The 22,519-nt window shown below is 39.2% G+C and overlaps 2 protein-coding genes and 2 long non-coding RNA genes across 5 annotated transcripts; 2 read left to right on the top strand and 2 right to left on the bottom strand.

The window, feature by feature from the left end:
• The first annotated feature begins 2,545 nt into the window (after positions 1–2,545).
• LOC307026963 lies at positions 2,546–8,616 on the top strand. Of its 2 annotated transcripts, none has more exons than XR_013804494.1 (4): positions 2,546–2,562; positions 5,851–6,045; positions 7,410–7,570; positions 8,393–8,616. It is a non-coding gene; the product is annotated as an uncharacterized lncRNA (long non-coding RNA). The 2 variants fall into 2 exon arrangements; XR_013804495.1 differs by lacking the exon at positions 2,546–2,562 and adding an exon at positions 3,975–4,329.
• A 238-nt stretch (positions 8,617–8,854) lies between these two features.
• Positions 8,855–11,057, top strand: LOC307026971. The gene is made up of 3 exons (XR_013804498.1): positions 8,855–8,989; positions 9,251–9,863; positions 10,747–11,057. It is a non-coding gene; the product is annotated as an uncharacterized lncRNA (long non-coding RNA).
• A 4,819-nt stretch (positions 11,058–15,876) lies between these two features.
• Positions 15,877–18,390, bottom strand: LOC307026957 (uncharacterized protein). Its single transcript, XM_079695120.1, has 7 exons — positions 18,363–18,390; positions 18,191–18,282; positions 17,641–17,758; positions 17,442–17,543; positions 17,170–17,343; positions 16,528–16,704; positions 15,877–16,300 (listed from the first exon to the last, which is right to left on the bottom strand). The coding sequence occupies exons 1-7, from the start codon at positions 18,373–18,375 to the stop codon at positions 15,978–15,980; spliced, it is 999 nt and encodes a 332-aa protein (XP_079551246.1). The 5' UTR covers positions 18,376–18,390; the 3' UTR covers positions 15,877–15,977.
• Positions 18,391–19,314: 924 nt separating this feature from the next.
• Positions 19,315–22,519, bottom strand: LOC307026960 (uncharacterized protein; the record flags this gene model as incomplete). Its single annotated transcript, XM_079695121.1, has 10 exons — positions 22,100–22,519; positions 21,846–21,978; positions 21,670–21,744; positions 21,106–21,501; positions 20,814–20,918; positions 20,473–20,705; positions 20,215–20,393; positions 19,532–19,625; positions 19,352–19,450; positions 19,315–19,320 (listed from the first exon to the last, which is right to left on the bottom strand). The coding sequence occupies exons 1-10, from the start codon at positions 22,166–22,168 to the stop codon at positions 19,315–19,317; spliced, it is 1,389 nt and encodes a 462-aa protein (XP_079551247.1). The 5' UTR covers positions 22,169–22,519.

Here is a 22,519-nt window from a genome sequence, read left to right as displayed (position 1 = left end):
GTGTGTGTGTGTGTGTGTGTGTGTTTCTGTAGGCTATGTCTATGTACATATATTGTCACTGTGACACCCTTGCAATATTCAGGCACAAACCTAAGCTGATGTGTCTTGAATCAGCATGAAGGTTCTAACAGGGCTGAAATAGAGGGAGATGAGGAGGGATGTCTAAAATGCATGGTAGAGAAACTCTGGAGGAAAAAAAATATAATAAATATTTATATATAGGGAAATATAACAAAAGAGAAATAAACGTTTTTTCATGTAATTTTGGAGGTACGGTTCCAGGTACCTGACTGAGGCTGGGAAAAGGAGTCTTTTTCATTATGGTCCTTGGTGTTTGAATGACCTTCAATCACGCATCAAACTGACGGCACTTGTCTCAATAACATGTTTTAAATTGAAGTTGTCTGAAGTCCTTACCACCAGCTGCTCTTGCAGTAATAAGTAGTGCACCTTTCTTATTGTCCTAATGTGCTCAATGTAGTGACTGCTTTTTCGTCTTTTGTTTTCTTAGTAATGTTCTCTGTATTTTATATGTTTGTGTTATGTGTAACGTTGCTGCCTTCTTGGCCAGGTCAGCATTGCAAATGAAATTATATCTCAATGCTTTTATCTGGATAAATAAAGGTTAAATAAAATAAAAAATAAATAAAGGGATGTCTAAAATGCGTGGTAGAGAAACTCTGGAGGAAAAATATATATAATAAATATTTATATATAGGGAAATATAAAAAAATAAAAAAAAACGTTTTTTCATGTATTTTTTTTATTTAAGATCGTAAGTTGCCCTCACTACATTTGCTTCAGAGAAAATAATGCACAATACATTGTGTAACATGAACTGTATCTATACTTAGTGAGGGCAACATATGATCTTAAATTAAAAATGACATGAAGAAAAATTATATTTCCCCAGGGCCGTGGGAAGTATGGGTGCTGAGGGCGCTGCAGCACCACCTGGTGGAGGACAGGGAAACTGCACTTCCACAATATTAAATACAAATATAATCCAAAAAAAAAGAATTTTCAGCCTTGATGTAACAACATTCATAATTAAGTAAAGATAACACCGTTTTCACCCCGGTTACATTTTCCATTTGCCCTGTACGATGGCCGCTGTAAGTGATGAAAGTGGGGGACGTTGGCTTATCAGGTGCCCGCAGCTCACAGCCAGCGTGAGAGAAAGAGATAGAGAGAGGGGGTGCACCGGTACCGGCGGGGAATGTTGTTAGCTTCTGCTGCGCTAACGGATATAAGAAGCAATAGATTGTATATCTACAATAATGTGGAGGGAGAGCTCTCCTGTCAGACTGAGAGGCTCAGTGAGGTAAAGGTCTCTTGAGTGTTTAGATAGTTCACTTTATTCTAAGTTATCTCAGTGGGTCTCAAACGTTTTGATCACAATTTATGTAAACAAATATTTCCAAGGCACTCCTTTATAATTATTAGGATAAATAAAAACAGGTTTGAAATCATTCCAATGTATACTATAGGACAGTAAACCAAAAATATTGTTTAAAACTGGAGATATTTAACAATGTGCATAAATTAATTAATGTTAACTGATAAAATAAGATATAAATGAACCACAAAAATAAAACAAGTTAGCCTACATTTTATTGTTATTGGCTATGGGTTATTGGATATGTTCACATATTTATTTGATTATTAAAATGCAAACCGATCATTTTCATATGGGTGTTTTAGAGTTGTATTCCCTAGATCAGTCTCTAGTTTGGGCGCTCAGATTGAAGCATTTTACTTTAAAATGTTAAAAAAATCTTCCCGGGGGGGCCCCCCGGACCCCCCTAGAGCATGTGAAGTCCACCCCCAAATTAAAACATGTACAGGCAATACTAAATACATTTGAAGCCTTTTTATATAAGCTGTCCACCATATCAATACGTTTCTCTGTTTGTAGTGTATTGGTCTTTTGTAGTGGTTTTTTCATTGCCAGCTAAAATCTTGCCTAGGGCAGCAAATTGGTGAAAACCGGCCCTGGTGTCATCCCCACAGCACCCCCCATTTCAAACATGTTCCCACGGCTATGTATTTCCCCCTTCCTAAACAATGAAATAACTAAGAAAAAAGGAAACACATGTGTTGTCAGTTGCCTAGCAACAGGGTTCACGAAATGTACAACATTTCAAGCAGTTATTATCATAGATGTGCCGCAAATATGACTACCAAATTAATTTGCAAGAGGTAAAGTTAACGTTAATAGTACCATTAAAATAAAAAGTCGTAAATAAAGCAAGTGAAGTAGGCCACATTTAATAAAGCCGTGGAGGGAGTTTATGAACCTGGTTAAAGAGTAACCGCCCTTACGGGACGCTTTTAATAAATAAAGCGAACGCACCAGCAAGACGACCCTTCACCTGGCCTCATATTGGTTGAGGGACTTTGAAATTGTTTTTCCACAGAAAACATCCAAGCGCCGAGCAGATTACAGAAATCTGAGAGGAGACTTGACGAGCGCAGTCAGGGCACAGGAGCAGCCTAAGTGCGAGCCGAGGAGAAGGTTTTAAACTGGAAAACAGGAAATCTGTGCAAGCAGCAATATATGTGAGTGCAAGCGTACAGTTGGAGCAGAAGCAGAGCAAATCTAAGCGCAAGGACAGGGTTTGACTGAAAGAAATACAAAATCTGAAGTCCTACTTCTGACATTAGAGGGCTCCAAACACCAGCAGCTGTGAGTGTGTGACATCACTGCTAATGCGGTGCTTGAGAAATCAGCTCAAATATTGCCTATGGGGCAGCAAATAGGTCAGGGCAGCTGCTTGTGGGTTTAAATGAGGGCGCAATAGCCTATACAGACAGTGAGCATGTGTGGCTAGCTGTGATTGGACTGATTTTAAAGGGCTGTTCAGGTGTATATCAGTATGTAGTGTCTCTACTTTAAAGAGTCCTCTCCTGTTAATGTTCAGGTGTATATCAGTATGTAGTGTCTCTACTTTAAAGAGTCCTCTCCTGCTGATGTTCAGGTGTATATCAGTATGTAGTGTCTCTACTTTAAAGAGTCCTCTCCTGCTGATGTTCAGGTGTATATCAGTATGTAGTGCCTCTACTTTAAAGAGTCCTCTCCTGCTGATGTTCAGGTGTATATCAGTATGTAGTGTCTCTACTTTAAAGAGTCCTCTCCTGCTGATGTTCAGGTGTATATCAGTATGTAGTGTCTCTACTTTAAACAGTCCTCTCCTGCTGATGTTCAGGTGTATACCAGTATGTAGTGTCTCTACTTTAAAGAGTCCTCTCCTGCTGATGTTCAGGTGTATATCAGTATGTAGTGTATCTACTTTAAAGAGTCCTCTCCTGCTGATGTTCAGGTGTATATCAGTATGTAGTGTTTCTACTTTAAAGAGTCCTCTCCTGCTGATGTTCAGGTGTATATCAGTATGTAGTGCCTCTATTTTAAAGAGTCCTCTCCTGCTGATGTTCAGGTGTATATCATATATACAGGGCGACTGTGGCTGTGAGGGAGTGTGGTCGTCTTTCAACCAGAAGGTTGTGGGTTCGATCCCAGCCCATGCAGTCAACATGTCGATGTATCCTTGGGCAAGATACTTAACCCTGAGTTGCTCCCGATGGCATGGCCAACGGTGTGTGAATGTGTGTGAATGTTAGGTCCTAGAGTAAGGTACACTGCTCTGTATGAATGGGTGTGAATGGGTGAATGACATATAGTATGTAAAGCGCTTTGAGGGGTCTTAAAGACTGGATAAAGCGCTATATAAGTACAGTCCATATCAGTGTGTAGTGTCTCTACTTTAAAGAGTCCTCTCCTGCTGATGTTCAGGTGTATATCAGTATGTAGTGTCTCTACTTTAAAGAGTCCTCTCCTGCTGATGTTCAGGTGTATATCAGTATGTAGTGTCTCTACTTTAAAGAGCAACAAGTCCTCCAACTAATACGACCAAATAGGTCGATTGTTTTCCTCGTTTTCCGACCCATTAATACGACCCAGAGCAGCGTTTTCAATCAACGGGTGCGTCAGCCTGTATACCTTTACGACCCACGGGCGCGTTTTAAATCAACGGGAGGCGGCGTAATGACGTACAACGTCCTCGACAACTTCAGTTAACAACCATCGTTTTTCAGACACGTACACTCTTCAAAAATCACGGCTGTCTGTCGTAGAACAAAACGTGATCCGTCTCTTAAATTTGTGTCGACCACAGACCTTATTTCGAGCTATTTTCCCAAATCCTATGGAGAAATCTCATTGGTTCTGACGCGAGGGAACCGGAAGTGGTCAAATGCTAACTTACCGGGGTTTTGGACTCGTCACTGCATCAGACAACATCCATTTATTTCCCAGACAAGCTAATAAACGTGAGTAGTCAGATATCAAAAGTATATTCATTTTGGGATATGTATTATGTTGTTTTATTTTGTCGTCTAGTACAGTGACTAAGATTACTATGTTTACCTAGGAATAATGATAGCAAAGCTAAATTAGCCAAAAGTAGAATCAGCTAACGTTAACGTGAGCATGGAAGTTATGTGATCCATCGGTTCATGCGGTTGATCCAAATGTTATCAAACGTCACATTCTTTATAACTATATTAAATACTATTTATCTATTAAGTGAAGAGTGACCAGGGGTGTAATACTGCCGAAACACCGCTCCGGCACCTAAAACGGGGATGGTTGTTAGCATCTGGTGCTAGCTAGCTATGATAACGGATAGGCTAAGAGGCTAATGTACCTAATGTAATGTTTACACAGTTAACTTTAGTCTAAGTTATCTCAGTGGGTCTGAAACAGTTTGGTCACCATATATGGAAATACATATTTCCAAGGCACACTTTTATATTATTGTAATGTTCCACAATAGGAGTCGGAAATTCAAGTTCTTAGGTTCAATAGCTCCTTTGGTAGTATACAAATACAGGTTCATAGGTCACAGGTTGCAGGTCGCAGGTTCAACGTCACACAGCACCCTAAAAAAAATCGAATGAATCTAAAACATCGATGAAATCATTACAATTCATACTATTGGACATACAACAAATGCATAAAAAAACAAAACAGTAAATAGTTAAATATGCACAAAGATACATTTAAAAAAAGTATTATTCTTATCATTTTTTTTATTATTGAAATGTATACAGTTAAGTTTCATATGGGTGTTGACAGATGTATCCATAGATTTAGTTAATTTTGCCCTCAAGTGCACAAGATTGATGCATTTAACTTCACGGGGGCCTCCGGACCCCCCTAGAGGACATGAGGTCCACCCCCACTTAAAACATATTCACATGGATAGGATACTAAATACATGTGCACACTTTTTATATAGTAACCTTTGTACCTCAGCAGGAGGGAGTTAGTTTATAAAGGTCCTTCACTGATCACTTAACTATCACGCAGCTGTGTGCAGCATTTACTGTAAGAATCACACATTTATTCAATAATGCAGACTTAATAAATGACCATTCTTTGTTGATTCTGGCTGGAGTGTTAATTGACAGTAGTTACATAAGCTTCAAAACAAGCCACAACTGCGCGTGCACACGTGCAGAACTTATAGAATTAGCAATACACCCCTGGTAATGATGATTTTAGTATTATTTTCTGTGATGATGGAGCATCAACTTTTGGATCAACCAGATATTGACAGATTAGGGTTGTTCATAACAGTCACTTTAAACATGTGACTGACTCTGTATAACATTGTTTTCCTTACTCTTGTGATTTTTGTTCATCCTATCTAAAAGATAAAAAAACATGAGTTCATTGTTTTAACAAGATTTTTCACGATATAATAAAATACATGAATCCTGTAAACATTTGTAGTATAGTATTCTTATTTTTGGTATTCCCTGACATTATCTGTGTTTCTGTTACAGACGCCTACTCAAAAAGTGTGCCAGACATGCAGGCAAAGCATAGGAGTAGCAAGTAAAAAATGCAAACAATGTGGTGCCATCCAACCCTACAAAGAGAAACTCTCCAAGCAAAAAGAAAAGGTTGCACAGGAGTGGAAGGCCACGCAAAAGAAAAACCACAGTGTCAACAAAGTGTATGACTCGACACATTTACTGGTAAGCTTTTTTCTCTTGCAGATGTCAGTTATCATAAAAAAGTGTGTAAATAATCCCTGATCTTAATCTTTTTATACAAATTGTTAAATTACTGAATTGATTTATACTTTCCAACAGTCGCCCTCATTTACTTTTTAAAAATAATCCTAATTTCTTAAGTAAGTTTATGTGAGAAGTACAGACTAGTGCACGATTACTGCACTTCATGTAATGTGTTAAGCAAAATTGTTGTCACCGTTGTATTTAAAGCTGTAAAGGCATAACACATTTTTTCGAACTGATGTTAGATAGTGTTTGTACTTGCAAGCACCCAGTTTTAGTAAAACATTATTTCTTAACCAGAAGTAACATAGTTCAGGCCAGTGGTAATTCCTAGAATCAGAGCTTCAATGTACATGTTTTTCTAATTATATCTTACAAAAAAACCTGCATTTTGGTGTTTTATATTTTATTTTGGAACTTCATAGTATAGAAAACACATAATTATGTGACTATGGTTTCCAAAAGTAAAATGAATGAAATATCATATACATTTTTGAATAAATGGTAAAACCAAGAATGTCAGTGAATCAAAACCAGCCCATATTAATATAGTGCTTGAAAGACAATCAAGACCTGGAAAGAGTTAGTATTAATAAAGAGGCCCTTAAAAGCACTTTCATTAAGCTTACCAGAGTCTCTGACTTTGAGCCGTGTTCGAACAGTCCTTTAAAAATTCCCCTGTAACACCAGCTTTACATCTGAAGTGCTGTTAATGCGGAACTTTGAACCTGAAATGATATAGGTTATAGCTTGCTGACATGTTTCAAAGCTAAATGTAGCTTATTCAGATATCTGAATGTGAGAATTAAATGGACAAATATTAGGCATGCCAGAAACTGACCATGATCAAAATCGGACAGCCCTGGCGAATATTAATTGATTATTCGCCGCCGAATTGAAACTAAGCCAGGAAAAAAAAGAAATACATAAATAATAATAAAAATATATATAAATAAAATCGAATTTTAAAAATAATTTTCGATTATGGAGACTGTAACGAATATTCGAAAAATAGAATAATCGCTGGCATCCCTAACCCATATAAAAATAACTATGCCCATGTAAAAAAAACTCAAAGTGAACCCGAGCTCGATAAACTTCTTTTTTTTTTTACAGTTCTTTTTTAGGGGCTCCCCTAAAAGGGGTCTAAAATCACACCTGGTTAATTGTGGGGTGCCTTCCTCAATGTGCACACGTATCACATCAGTGCATTTTTCACTTAGGCAAAATAAATGGAGTTATAATGGCTTTAGGTGTGTGAAAATGTTTAGAACTCTTGTGTACATAATATTTCTTGTTTTTTTGTGTCCATTGTGTTCCAGCTCCACAAATGGAAAATGTTAGATCGGCGTCCCATCCTCCTTCTTGCCAAGAGAGGCACAAATGGTTTTTGCCGATTGCATCTGTCCATGGCAAATCGAGACAGAAGATGGTAACAATGCACTTGTTACCATAAAGAGGATTTACGAAAGCCTTATTAATGGTAAAGTATACAAATCTGCATGCTATATTTCAGCAATTTATCTGTTAACATTTTTTGTAAATTAGTTGCCCAGTTATCTGGTTTTAAATGTAAAAAAATGTGAATCACTGTTTACCAAGTAGTACAAATATGTCGTTATGTCTTGTTTTGTCAGTTAAAGGGCCCATGTCATGCTTTTCTGGTTATTACCCGTCCCCTTCTGTGTTATGAAGCTTTTCCTGCATGTAAACGGTCTGCAGAGTCACAAACCCTCAAAGTACACCCTGTAGCGAGTAAAACTCTAACACAGAAAATACCTGTCTATGCTGCTCTTTTTCAAAAAAAAATCTTCCTGAGTATAGTGACGTAACGGGCATAGTGACGTACCGGCTCACACACACTCACTCAGCCTTATCTTTTCTCAGCCGAGGCTCCGTGGATCTCCTCACGCACACACGCACTCACACTCACAGCCTGGATGTGAGTGTGTGTGTGTGTGTGTGCGCTCAGGCTGAGTTCCTCGCTGTCTCGCAGACCCCACACAGCAACCAGGAAACAACACCAGTAATCCAGCTCACACTGTCTGCTCCTCGAGCCTAAAAGGGCGGAGCAGCGAGCCCCCCAACGTCCCGCCAACACGGCACCCAGACCCCACGCAGCATTCTCATCTGTTTGTCCTTAGTGGTGTCATTTCCTGGTTGCTAACAAACGCCATTGTAACACAGAATCACTGATGTTCCGCTGTTTCATTTTTAGCTGTAATTACTCAGATTATAAATATATATGGCGGATTATACTTGGTCATTTACTCACCATGCGTCTACTTTTTTTTCTTCTCAATAGTGACTTTGGCAGTTGAACCTGAGGGCCCTTGTACCACACAGGCAGAAATGGCCGCAGACCCAGGATCAGACTTGTCTGTACCTCTTACCACCGAGACTGACACTGAGTTCACTCTCTTCCTCACTCCTGTGTCCTCCGGCCTGACTCCTGCTCTCTCCTCCGGGCTGACTCCTGCTCTCTCCTCCGGCCTGACTCCTGCTCTCTCCTCCGGGCTGACTCCTGCTCTCTCCTCCGGCCTGACTCCTGCTCTCTCCTCCGGCCTGACTCCTGCTCTCTCCTCCGGCCTGACTCCTGCTCTCTCCTCCGGCCTGACTCCTGCTCTCTCCTCCGGCCTGACTCCTGCTCTCTCCTCCGGCCTGACTCCTGCTCTCTCCTCCGGCCTGACTCCTGCTCTCTCCTCCGGGCTGACTCCTGCTCTCTCCTCCGGGCTGACTCCTGCTCTCTCCTCCGGGCTGACTCCTGCTCTCTCCTCCGGGCTGACTCCTGCTCTCTCCTCCGGGCTGACTCCTGCTCTCTCCTCCGGCCTGACTCCTGCTCTCTCCTCAGTGTCTTCCTCACAGAAAAGAAGACCAACGAGGAATAAAGTGGCAATTAATGGTATGTGCGGGTTAATTAGTAATTATCTTATTTACATCGACTGAAACTGTGTTTGATTTTGCACATTGAATGAGTTAAAGAGAGAGAAAACAATCATCGGTACAATTAGAATACACCACCTTTTGTTTTGTTTAAGACTTTGCAGTATCAAAAGTCTCAGTGCCATTTTGAACAGTTTAATTGAGCACAATGTGATGTTAGGCAATGTTTAGGAGGTTATTGCTGAACTTCAACTTATTACCATCTTTTAATTCCTTGCAGAATGTCCCATTCATCAAGGGTCAGACACTTTCCCCTACAAAAAACTACTGAGGGAACGAATCAGGGAGGTTTGTTTAGAAAATATTTTTAAATAAATAAACAATGACAATAATGTTTCCGTGGAACCAAGTCTTATCTTATTGGATTTTCGTATACTTTGTTTAAAAGGAGTGTTTCAGTCTTAAGCATGACTGCTAATGTAAATATTGAAATTACAGTAACAATAATTTATTATTAATTTAAGGTTGAGGTACTTGTGTAATGCTTCATGTCGCATTAATGCATCATGTCCAGCCATTTATTTGTATATTACATTTTTTCTTGTAATCCTTTGTAGGTGAATTCCTATTCTTGGCAGTACAAATATTTTTTTAAATAATAATAGTATTCCAAAATATTAAACTGATGGGGAAAATGCTATTGACTATGTTACAGTCCTTCATATGTTTGAGTTAATCGTACCTACTATTATTTCAAATTATCATTTGATTTCACTGGACTTTTTGTATTTACATGTATGACATTTGAAAAAAATGAAGTTTACCTAAAATCTGTGTTTCTTTACTCAGGGCCATACCGAGGTGTTGGTGCAGTGGCAGTCTTGCTCTGGATGGTATGTATCTAATCTGAAGTTTCCTTCAGTGTAGCTGATGGGTCTGGCAGAACAGGGGCCACAAAGTAGTCTTACCAACCAACTTCATCAACCCTGAGATCACTAACTTAAACATTTTGGGTTCCTCAGCAGTAAATTGAATTTAGTTGATCACATGGGGGTGGGGAGCCATGTCATCAATGGCTCTATCAGACGTTTGCGCCATAAAGTAAGACATCCAAGTTCTCTGCCCTTCGTCATTCAGACATCGCGCCCTAGAAACGTTGTCTGATTGTAACACATAAGCAGGGAAGTAGCCTACATTGAAATAGAAATTAAAATATACAATAGAGTTTATCATTGATCAATATCACTAAAGGTTAAATGATTGATATGTGAGGCTGGATGGTATTTGATCTCTTTTGTAATTACTGACTTGTTACATTTGTTCTTAACAATTATACTATAAGTATAGTTAGTAGTAATAAGTAGTATTATTTCTGTGTGCAGTCTTGCAGGCAGTTGTCTAAGTTTAGTGCTGTATGTTTGGGCATTGATAAGACAGCAAATTCAAAGAATTGGTCAAATGAAACATTGACTTTGAAATAAAAAATGTACCTTGTATTATATATGATGTACGTGTTATATATAAATATATACATTATACTGCACTTTCATCATGATATTTTTGAGTGACTTAGTATATCTTCTCATTTGAAATAGCATTGTCAACATACTGTAGAACTACATATTCCAAAAAGTAATACTTTTTGCTGTGTCAGTATTGTCATACTGATATTCTGTACAAACTGTGAAGTCCATTGAGACAAATGTAACATTTGTGATATTGGGCTATATAAATAAACATTGATTGATTGATTGATTGACTGTTTCTGTTTTACAGTGGGGCGAAGTGGAAAAATTCCTGGGAGCCAAAGGAAAACTTTTCCAGTTAAATATGGCTGACTTTTTTTTTTCTATTTTGGAGTAATAAAATACATATAAAAAAAACATCTATGTAAGTGTTGTGCCTATTTGTGTTCTTATGTTATCAGTGAGCTGAAGCCAAGACAAATACAAATATGTTTTAAGTGTATCCATACAAACTCATTCTCTAAAACTGTCATGATTGGTCTGTTGTGAATGACACCCATGAGGAAAAAGGTCCTATACATTATATCACATCGGCAGGGCTGTGATGTGATGAGGCCCTCGCGAGCGTCGACGGGGGGGTGGTGTGTAAACCCTGGACACACCAAGCCGATTACAGCTAGTGGAGCCTCGCAGCAGAAACTGTGGCGCGCTCAATTGCGCCGCATTTGCGCATCAGATGAGGCTCCCTCCACAAGATGAGGGCGAGAGGCAGACGCAGTCTGTGTGATCGGCGTGTATGGAGGGGCGGGCCTGCACATCGGCATATCACAGACTGGTGCATACATTGTACAGGCGGCAATTTGAAATGGAACGCAGCCCACACACGGCAGACAAACCCAAACACTTTTGGAACACGCCACCTCCAGACACATTAACATGCACTCCCCTAACTTTCCCCTAATCTGACATTGTATTTCATTCCATAACATATAAATATACTGTTCACCCATGTGAAACACACACACTGAAACCAAAATAATTTACAAACATGTGAAAATCTTTCATATGCGATGGAAACTTCTGAAGCAATGGAAACAGGAGTCAGAGAGACACGAGGAGAGCAGGAACTTTGATGGCAAACTGATGGTTTATTCACAAGACATGTTGTGTGCCACGAATTGACACAAAAGATGCCAAACCAATTCTGAAGATCTCTACCCCAGACCCATATTTAGCTAGTTCTGAGAGAAGAATCAACATTGTGCATAACAAGATAAAACCAACACCTCTATCAGCTGACGCCAATAGGCAGGAACAGGGAGACAAAACACTGAGAGCACAGTAGCCAAGGCTACAGGTGCCTGTGCTCAGTCAGGACAAGACCTGGGGGGTATACCACGAAACTGGTTCAACCTAACCTGGATATGTTTGAGTTAGCCGGTTGGCCTAATCCAAAACATACGCCCTCTCGCTAAACGGCACTACGACACGGGTTATCAAGTGGATCGCTCAAGCCAGCCGTGCCTATCTAGTTAGGTGCGCGTTCACATAAAAGGGGTGGTATCTGGAGCATTCGACCAATCACAAACATGGAGAAGCGTACTGACAGCGCAGCGCGTATACTTCCTGAATGAAAAGTCAACTATATAATTAGACAAATATGAAGACTTTAAACATCCATGACTCAAACACTTTATCCAGGATAAAAGCCACATAGCTGCACCTGCAAGGTGAACACAGCTGGTAAAAGAAAAAGTGTTTGAATGCGTACATTAACAGGTTTATGATATGCCCCGTCTAAGACACGATCTGACTTTAATTACATTTGACTCGAGTGTTTCGTAATGTGTTGCTTAAAATAATACTTCTGCATACAGTATGTGACACTGTAAGTGTTGCACGGCCAGATACGGCTCAGCTGACTCAGATAAGGAGATATATGATACATTATGATGTGATGCCGCGGACTGTACTGTGACTTTGATCCAGTTACTTATGTTGAGGCAGATATTTAATTAAGCTTTCTTAACGCTAATGTTATAATAGTCAGATTGCTCTGAAGATGGGAGGTGATATTCTATTAATGTTCACATTCACACGTGAACACGTTTGGTTCTATGCAAACTCAGTAATATCCATTGTGATACAGTTATAAGGCCTTCACAAGAGACTGTCAGTGGAGATTAAAGGGGATCAGGAGCTCACGTCTTCTCAGAGTCCTTGGTATCTGGCTTGATGATTGTCTCACATTTCTAAACTTCATGTCAATAACCTGCTTAAAAAGCTGAGGGTTAGGCTAGGTTTCTTCTACAGGAACAAGTCCTGTTTCTCTGCTTGAGGCCAGGAAAAGGCTAGTCACTGTGACCTTTTGACCTGTGCTGGACTATGGTGATTTGATCTATATGAATGCACCTGCCAATTGCCTGGTCAAGTTAGATGCTGCGTATCACAGTGCACTGAGATTTGTGACAAACTGTAAAGCATTAACCCATCACTGTACCCTGTATGCAAGGGCTGGTTTGCTTTCACTAACTGTACGGAGGCTCAGTCACTGGTACATTTTTATATACAAAGCCATGTTAGGGAAACTTCCATCTTATATCTGCTCCCTGATCTCACGGTAAATTGTAAGTGGCTACTGCCTGAGATCGAATGCTGTGGTTTTATTAAATGTGCCAACTGCTAGGACTGTCTTAGGGAAGACAGCTTTTAGATGCGCAGCTCCTCTGTCTTGGAATAGTCTGCAAATTAAATGGAAACTGAGCAATCTGGTGCCACTAAATGTTTTTAAAGCTCGGTTGGATGCTACTCAATCGGAAGCTATTGGTACCTGTTTATGTGGATAGTTATGTAAATGGTGCTGTATGATGTCCTTTTGTTGTTCTGTTTATGTTTTTATGTTTCGTGTGGAACCTACTTGAGCAGGTCTCCCTTGAAAAAGAAATCAATGATCTCAATGGGATACACCTGTATAAATAAAGGTTTGAAATTAAATGAAATGAGAGTCATCATCATCATGTTCTCTCTGCTGCTGCTGCTGCTGCTGGCAGCTGGAAGTGAGTCAACACTTATTATACTGCTGTTTAACAGGATAATCTGTCATATAACTTTTTTTTGTATTTGTACAGGTGTGAAGTGTGAACAGTTGACACAGCCAGCTTCTGTGACTGTGCAGCCAGGTCAACGTCTGACCATCACCTGTCAGGTCTCTTATTCTGTTAGTTAATAATAATAATAAAATTCAATAACATGCTTTAACCACTAGGTGCCCGTTTATCAGCTGTGCGCCGTTATGGTGTAAATACTGCCTATCTACCAATTGGATCCAATATAAAAGTCAGCCGAATTACTGTTGATATTGCAAGGAGACATATTGTGTGAAAATAAATCTAAGATGTTGTTAAATGGCTGATATATTTGTGATCCACGTCACGTTTTCAGTTTTGGCGGCAGTTCTTCCTGTTTGTATAGAAGTCTTCTCATCAGGGCTCTATAGATAGATAACTACGGCAGATATGTAATATGTAATGCAGCCGAACCATGTATTACAATGCCGTTATGTGATTAGCTCCAAAGAGAAAAGCAAGCAAACTCGGAATAAAGTATTATTTTATTTTTTTTAAATGTTTTCGGATTTCACATCGCATAAACACCATTTCCCAACGTGCATTGCGGCTAAACCATGAATCACCGAGCTGAGGATCTTGGTTATGGCTAGAAAGGATCCGTCTTGTGTAAAACTCTCGCGAGAGTTCGGCTGAATGTCACGTGGCTGAATGTTTACGTTTGGCAGGCAGCCTTTCAGTTAGGATCGTTAACATCAGTTGGCCACAGCAAATGATGGTGAGAAGCTAAACTATCTATTAATTATGTCAATGACAGGGAGTGTGATCGTTGAAAAGCGGTCTTGCTGGTGTTCAAAGAAGAATGACAACACTGTAGATCACCAACACTATGGTTTATTTTTTATTCACAGGCAAGTCAACGTTGTCGCAGTAAAAGTCCCAAGATAGCTCCTGGTGCAATAAAATGTTCCCTTGCAGTGTTTTACTATTATGTCTGATGTTTCTCTATTAATATTGCTGCTGCATTAATGTGTATGTTGCATCATGTTACTGCTGTAGATGTGTTTCCGAGCCGCTCCGATTACAACGAGAGTTACAACGAGAACGTGACGTCATATTTACAATAGAAGGATCCTTTCTAGCCATAACCGAGGATCTTGCCTACGTCTGTTTCCGGTATTGTTTTTGACGGATGTATTTTGTTATACACACATTCCTTCACATTTAATTTAAAATGTACATTAAAATATTTCATGAGGCTTTCTAAAATGTTTTAAAATATAACTACGGTTCGAGTTGAAGAGTTTATAAATTAACATGAACCGAAGCTGTTGCCTGGTAACGCAATCGTGCAACGTCACGTCCGTTAATTCCACATCCACACACATCGATTTAATAAATGAATATAGCCTTTGTATCTGCTAAAAGAGGTGCCGACCAGCTGGGGCAACAGAAAATTAGCGAAATTGAGTGTGACTATTACAAATGAAATCATTATTATATTAATATTGATAATAATAACAACCGACCGTCGGGGTAGCATTTGCTTGGCATTTCCGGGTATATCTCCACTGGTTGGGCCACGTTAACAATACTGTGTAAATGTCACGTTTGAAGGGACGAAATCGTGACAGCTTCACGTCTCCCATCATGGTAAATCGTCACATGTTCACGTCTTGCCGTGATACCGGGTTGTGCTGACCATGTCCATGCCTTTATGACAACAGTGTACCAATCTTCTGATGGCTACTTCCAGCAGGATAACTCACCGTGTCACAAAGCTCAAATATTCTCCAACTGGTTTCTTGAACATGACAATGAATTTTACTCAGATGTCACAGTCCACAGTCATCAGATCCAAATCCTACAGTGCACCATTGGGATATGGTGAACGAGAGATTTGCGTCATGGATGTGCAGCCGACAAATCTGCAGAAACTGTGTGATGCGATCAGGTCAATATTGAGTGAAATCTCTGAGGAATGCTTCCAGTACCTTGTTTAATCTATGCCATGAAGACTTAACGCAGTTCTGAAAGCAGATGGGGGTCCAACCCATCCTAGCAAGGTGTACCTAATTAAGTGGCTCGTGAGTGTATTACTTAGCTCAATTTGTATTGTTAGTGTGTGTCTGTAGGAGTAAAGTCTAGACACATTCTTTGGATGTAAGCATTGGCTAATTAAACAGATCATGATTAAATGACATGATGATAATAAGGGTGATCACCAAAACCTTATACCAGGGGTGGGGAACCTCTGGCCCTCGAGGTAACTCGGATCTGAAGGTGACTGATAACTGCTAATGGCATTTACTTGGATACCAGACATAGTAAATGCAAAGCAGGATCATATAAAAAAAAAGGTAATAAACAAGCCATTCAATCGTAATACTCGTTTTAATACGTTGACATGCATACAACACAATAGACTTGTTAAGTCCTGTTCGTTGTCCTGTTTGTTGTCCTTATCACCGTCCTGTTAGTTTTCCTCATCACCGTCCTCATCACCGTCTTGTTCGTTGTCCTCATCACCGTCCTCATCACCGTCTTGTTCGTTGTCCTCATCACCGTCCTCATCACCGTCTTGTTCGTTGTCCTCATCACCGTCCTCATCACCGTCCTGTTCGTCGTCCTCATTACCGTCTTCAATGTCTTCCTCCATCATGAGAAAAGACGAGTCCGAGCCAATACAGCTGTAGGTGCTGGTGACTCTGCTCAGTTTCTGCTCCAGAAGATATTGATGGTGTAAAATACAGCAGTGCAGTCCCCTGTATCCCTCTTCTGTTATATCGCTTGGAGAAACTAAAATAAAAAGACAAAATGACAGTCTATGTAAGGCAACTTTTAATTAGCATTGATGTTGGTTCCATATAAGCAATTTGAATGTTTAACTCCGAGGCTGTATATTAGCTAAAAAGATTTGTGATTCAGAAAAAATGCAATCATTACAGATGCTATTCAGTGATAGACATTTGACACTGGGAGGGGGGCAGTGGCAAATATTATAAATCGGTATTTGTGGAACATACTTTGGTTCCTGATGTCGTCTTTTGTCTGATGAAGGAGGCGGTCCAGTTTGTCCAGTGCCTGCCTCAGATTTTGACAATGCTGGGTCATCTCCTTCACAATGATGACTTTCTCCTCTTCCATACGCCTGACCAGCATAACCTGGTCAAAAAGTCGCCTCTTTGTGCGCAGGTTCACCACTATAATGGAAAAAACACAAAATATAACAACCACAATGGTAAGGCTAATAAAACAAATAATATCAGTTTGTATTCAATCTTTTTTAATTAAATTGACCAAAACCTTAAAATCTGGTAAAAAAAAATTCAACCTCGCCGCTTGCTGAATTTTTTCAATTCTGTCTATGTTGGCAGAATTACATTCAGTATGTCTTGAGATTCAACATTAGTATGCAGTTCAGGGTGGTCAGGAAGGGTTTTACTGTTTCCATAGATATGCCTGTCCCAGTGAGACTAGACTATTAAGACTTGATAGGGCAACATCATACAGACCTTTCAATATAATTATTTTAGAATGATTTGTTGTGATCATGATGATTTGTGACACCTATGTTGATAGCTCTGTGTTACATTGGTGATTGTATTCTAGTACTTCAACTGAATTTATGGAATATCTAGGGCAAACAAAAACAAGTTGTTTCTTACCATCTCCTTGCGCCTCCCAGGGCAGAATGACATCCTCAGACAGACCGCATGCTGCTTCTGTGTCAATTTTCTCTGAACAGGCATCAATGGTGTTGTACTGCAGTATCCTCTCTCTGAGTTTCTTCTTGAGCTCTGTCAGTCTTCTCCGTTTGCGTTGCCTTGTTTGGTTGCTGTCTGTAAAGTAAAACAAAATACAAATAAACTAATATTAATAATACAAACAACAACAACAAGAAACAAATATTGTTTCTAGATAACGTAATAATAAATACCATTTTGTCGATAGAGGTCGTGTTTCTTTCTTCGGAGGGAATAAATAATTTCATCTATTTCTCTCTGGAGCTCCTCTTGGCTACTCTGGGCTCCATGTTTCTCTTGAAAACAGAAACAACAAGGTGTAATCATAAAACATGAAGCCAAATGTTTGGAAATATGGAACCAAATCTATACCACAGTGATCATATAACATACCAGTGGCTGCCCATTGCTTGACCTCCAACACCCACTGCTCCGTGTCCTCCAGGGAGATGTTCAGCTCTTGCTTGAGACTCTCAAGATTGTCCACTTCAGTTTGTGCTCTCTGTGTAGTCTGGTTAGAATGTTTCAAAGGAAAAAGTGAATATGCGTTCCAGTTGGTTGAGAAGGTTGTTTTTTACTGAATTCCTTTATGCACATTAACTGACCAGACAACAACATGAAATGCTAAACACCTTCTCTTCAAGGTTGGCAAGTATCACCTTAGTGTCCCTTTTTTTTCAAGATCAAGCAGGATTAACATTATTATTATTATTATTATTATTATCCAGAAATTCAGATGAATCAACCTATAGTGCTTTATTAAAAACAAACAGAACAGAGACTCTCTTGGCAGAACAGTGTGCCATGGCAGCACCATCATAATGAAATGATTGCAGAATACATTCAATTCAACAACATGTAGCTAAGGATGGTGTTAAATTACTGCAACAACAAACTCGGATAGTCTTAATATACATTTTGAAATGCAGCATGGACGTCTTACTTTGACAAATCTCTTTGAGAGTGTCTTGTGGAGATTCTCCACCTTCCTGTGGTTCCATTGCATAGCCAGCACGGTTATCATATCTGCTCTAGCTGTAAACACAAAAACATGAAAATTCATATGAGCTTTACAATGTGGCACTACTTAAAACTATTTGTTTTCCTCTACCAACCTGATTTGGTCATGTATTTTGTTGTCAGAGCTGCCCCTTGAGAGGAAGCTGTTAACCTGTTCCACTTCCTCGCCGACAGTATTTCCAGCACCTTCCTGGCTTCTGTCACCCCACTTCACCTGCTCAGAATCATAAACAATGAGATCTAGCTATTTAGTTCAATATTATAATTTCTTGTACTGTACATCTTTAGTTATCATCAGTGTCAGGAGCAATTTCAGAAAGTTAAAATGTTCTGATATTGAATTATGCTTTGAACTACAATGTCACAACTGCAGTTATTTGAAGCTCTATTCATTCATTATTTCTACAGTGCGGATATATTTACTAAAATAAACATAATGGGTTTTGGAAGCCTATCCTTGTGACAGTCTCTTTTGTAACAATTTTGTCAACATTTGTAACTATTACAATTATTCCACAGGCTTGAATAGAATATACTACATGATATTCTTATGTGCACTACAATTTCTAAAACATTTGAATCTAGTGACACAAATGTTTAATTTGCATACTGTACCTCGCATTTGCCTGTGTGGGCCTTGGCGTGCATTACAGAGAGAAAAGGTTTCATCTCTGTAAGTGGTTGGAGCTCAGGCAACTTTGCTGCCATCTTCTCCAAATAAGGCCAGTACCTGTAATGACAAAATCAATTAGCTCTTCCAGTTGCATGATGGCATAATAGTAAAAAGATAAACCAGGTCCTTAAAATTACCAGTACAATCCTTGTAACCAACATCAGCATTTATCCAAATGAATGTTTTTTTTGCTTTACATCTACTGGATGTGCAAGAATTAAATAGATAACACGTTTCCCACAAACACTTCCAATTTTGCAATAGTTATAACTACCTGCAGGCAACATCCATACAAAAGAATGTTGCATTCGCAACTTCAGCCAGCTCCTTCTGCAGGAACATTGGGTAGGCATATATTTCACCACGGTAGTGATTTAGGCCTTGTCGTAAGATGCCATGTCTGCACACAGCTATTTGCAGTCCTTCCTCATCCACCTTGGCCCTGGACTTGTGTGAGGTTTCTCTGCAAGCTGTGAATGTTGCCGGTCCACAAACATCACGACCACTTTTCTGAAATAGACACAATCTGTTACATTTAACCCTGTGCTAAGATAAATAAATAAAGGGTTAGGGGATTGAATAGATTCTTACAATCGTCATCTGGCTCCTGATTTTGTCGACAAAGGCAGACACTTTACTGTCCTGGGCAATGAACAGTCCATCAAATAGAGACGGTTCATCTGTCCTGCGAAATTCGAGAAAGACATTGTAAGCAACATTATCATACATACATAAGTTTGATTGTGTCCTCTATTTAATGTGGCCAATTTGCTTTTGCCATAACATTTTCATAAATGTGGAAAAGGTCTTTGTGAATTTGATCTGTAATTCTGTGTAAAGTCTTTTGCCACCATTATTTAACATTAGTGAAAAGTTTACTGACTTCTTGTAAAAAGGTAAAAATAAAAGTACATCCTTTATATTGATGGGCATGGAATAGGGCAGAGGAAGGCATAGAAAAAGGTTCCTGGGCAATTTAATACATTTTTCATGAAGCGATTATATCCAAAACTGGTTCTTAGCTCCAACATATCCAACTAACGTCAACCATTTAACATTTTAAAGTTGAGTTAACTTTACAGGCGTCATATATAATAATGTTTATGAATTGGATTTATATAATTATGTGTAATTTCACACCAACCATTGTTTTCTGATGGTCTACAAACTTTGGAAAAAGAAATTGCAGAGTTGGGGAAAGTTAGACATTTCAGCAAAGACATTCAGCTTAGTCAATAAAACAACAACTAAAATGAGAATATGATTTCACTGACCCTCTGGACTTCTTGAAGCGATAATGCTTTCTATTGCCATCTACAGCAATAGCCAGCATGTCAGGTGTGCATGCTGGGCATTTAAAGGGCTCCACCAGGCATAGATCTTCTTGTCTGTAATTACAGAAGGCAAACTCCCGAAAGACTCTGTGGAAGATATCGCTACAGATTCTGCCTGTCTGGAAAAAAGAATGGTATTCATTTGGTTAATTAAAAGTTTGGTATTCAAAAATCTTGAAAACCACATTTTATTCTTACCCTTCCTGTGGAAAACGATCGATGTTCAAGCATTTTTATAAATACTTGCTGGGATAATGCTGGGCTGGCCAATTTCATTTGCTCGAATGATGTGAACACATCAAACTTAAAAATAATTTTGCAGCTGTCGGTTGCTGGCCAGTATTTGTATCCCAGCAAGTCACCTATGCTCGGGGACCATTTGGCGGAACAAATTGGGCAGCACACAGAAGGCAGACGAACGTTGTATGGACCTGAGAAAAAATATAAATGTGCAATTTGACAGCTATCTATGCAATGTAGGACAAAAGTATAATAGTAATCCTGTATTTCTGCTTGATCGTCTTCTGGTGGCAACAAACCATTGATAGTCACCAACACGGTCTGCTTTCCTGGGATGATGGTGAAATCTTGGCTTGGACCACAGAAGCAGATTTGGGATGGCGGAGGAATTGGAAGCAGACACACTGCAGCAAAGACAATTTCAGAGATTCATATGCATGTTAGGACATGTTAGGAAATGTAGTCAATACAAATTGAGACATTTTAACTGTTAAAGCAAACTTCCGACATGGTGAAAATGATGCCGCTGTATATGTAGTGCACATTAGGAAACCATGGTAAGGGAATATGTAATACCTTATTTGAACCCACCTTGTTCACAGAGTCCATATTGGCCACTTTCATCCACAACCACTAAGGATGTGGGAGGAATAGGTCTGTAAAACCCATCAAACATGGCTTCCCTGTCATGGAAGACATGTTTACCATGGATAATAGGGTCACATGCCGGACAAAGAAAGGGAGTTCCTGGTGGAACACAGTCCAAGCACCGGACCACAGCATCAGCAGTTTTGCATTGGAGACAGGAACGTGTAGTGACAATCTCTGCAGCCAATTTCAAATTAAGGAGCTCTGGCATTGCAGCTCTGAATTTTTGTTCACGTTTCAACTGTCTTTGGGTCCATGTTGATGCAGTGGGTGTTTCTTCTGATGATGCAGGGACAGTGAGAGAACCCAACAGGTTTCTCAGTGTCTGAAGATGTTGATCTAAAATAACAAAATATAAAACAAATCATGGAATTTAGTTTAATTTAAAAAAGATATTCCATACATGGCTTTTCACTTTACAATGTATCATGAACAAAGCTATTACATACTACAAACAATTACCTACATTTCAAGTTGAAGGATAATTTAAGAATTCATTGTGCATACCAAGACTTGGGACCTGTAGAGGAATCTCATGTGTCTCCTCGACCTCTGGGGACTTCTGAGAGCTGGAAGGTTTAACTGCATAAAACAAAGTACGATGATATGGGAAACATTATTGAGGACCGACCAACGACATTAAAACTTAATGAAACACTAGAACTAGATTATATTTTACAGACCAGATCGATTCTTATTCCAATGTTGGGCTATAATGTTCCCATCCAGGTCCCTCTTCCTCCAGGAAACATTTGATCCTTGCGTTATTTTCTTTGGTATCTTCTGTATCTTCGGTTTCTTTGGTTTCTTTGGTATCTTAATATATAAAAGAGATTATATATTTCCCTTAATTGTTGCACACACATCTTTGTAATGTGTGTGTCTGTTATCATTTGAGTAAATGTTATAATACATTTTTGGATAATGTTGTACTTGCCTTATTTGCCAACTCATCTGCGAGGGCATTCCCTATCTCTAGCCATTCATTCAGTTGCTTGGATGACATTTTTAAGTGAGGATAAAAAGGGCAACAACAAACAAAGGATGAACTGACATACAGGGAGGGAGAAAAACAAAACAAAAGACAAGAAAACGAGAGGGGTGAAAGAGAGTAGGAAGAGGAATATGGCTCTGAAAAGAACCGTTGATTTTTTTATGATAATAGGCTACTTCATATAATTGAATTGATAGATGACCTGAAAAAAACCAAACAGATGAACTCAGATTAGCTGTGCTACCATGTAATTTAATTGTTGCTTCATAAATAAGCATTCGCCAAAATAAAACTACAGGCACCAAAATCAATCAAGTCCCAGGTAAATCAGTAATTACAGGGAAACATATTTCTCTTTTTAAC

This window comes from Notothenia rossii (assembly GCF_949606895.1).
Source record: "Notothenia rossii genome assembly, contig: scaffold_98, whole genome shotgun sequence".
NCBI lineage: Eukaryota > Metazoa > Chordata > Actinopteri > Perciformes > Nototheniidae > Notothenia > Notothenia rossii.
The sequence above is the reverse complement of the archived record's forward strand: the minus strand, read 5'-3'. Positions and strand labels throughout refer to the sequence as shown.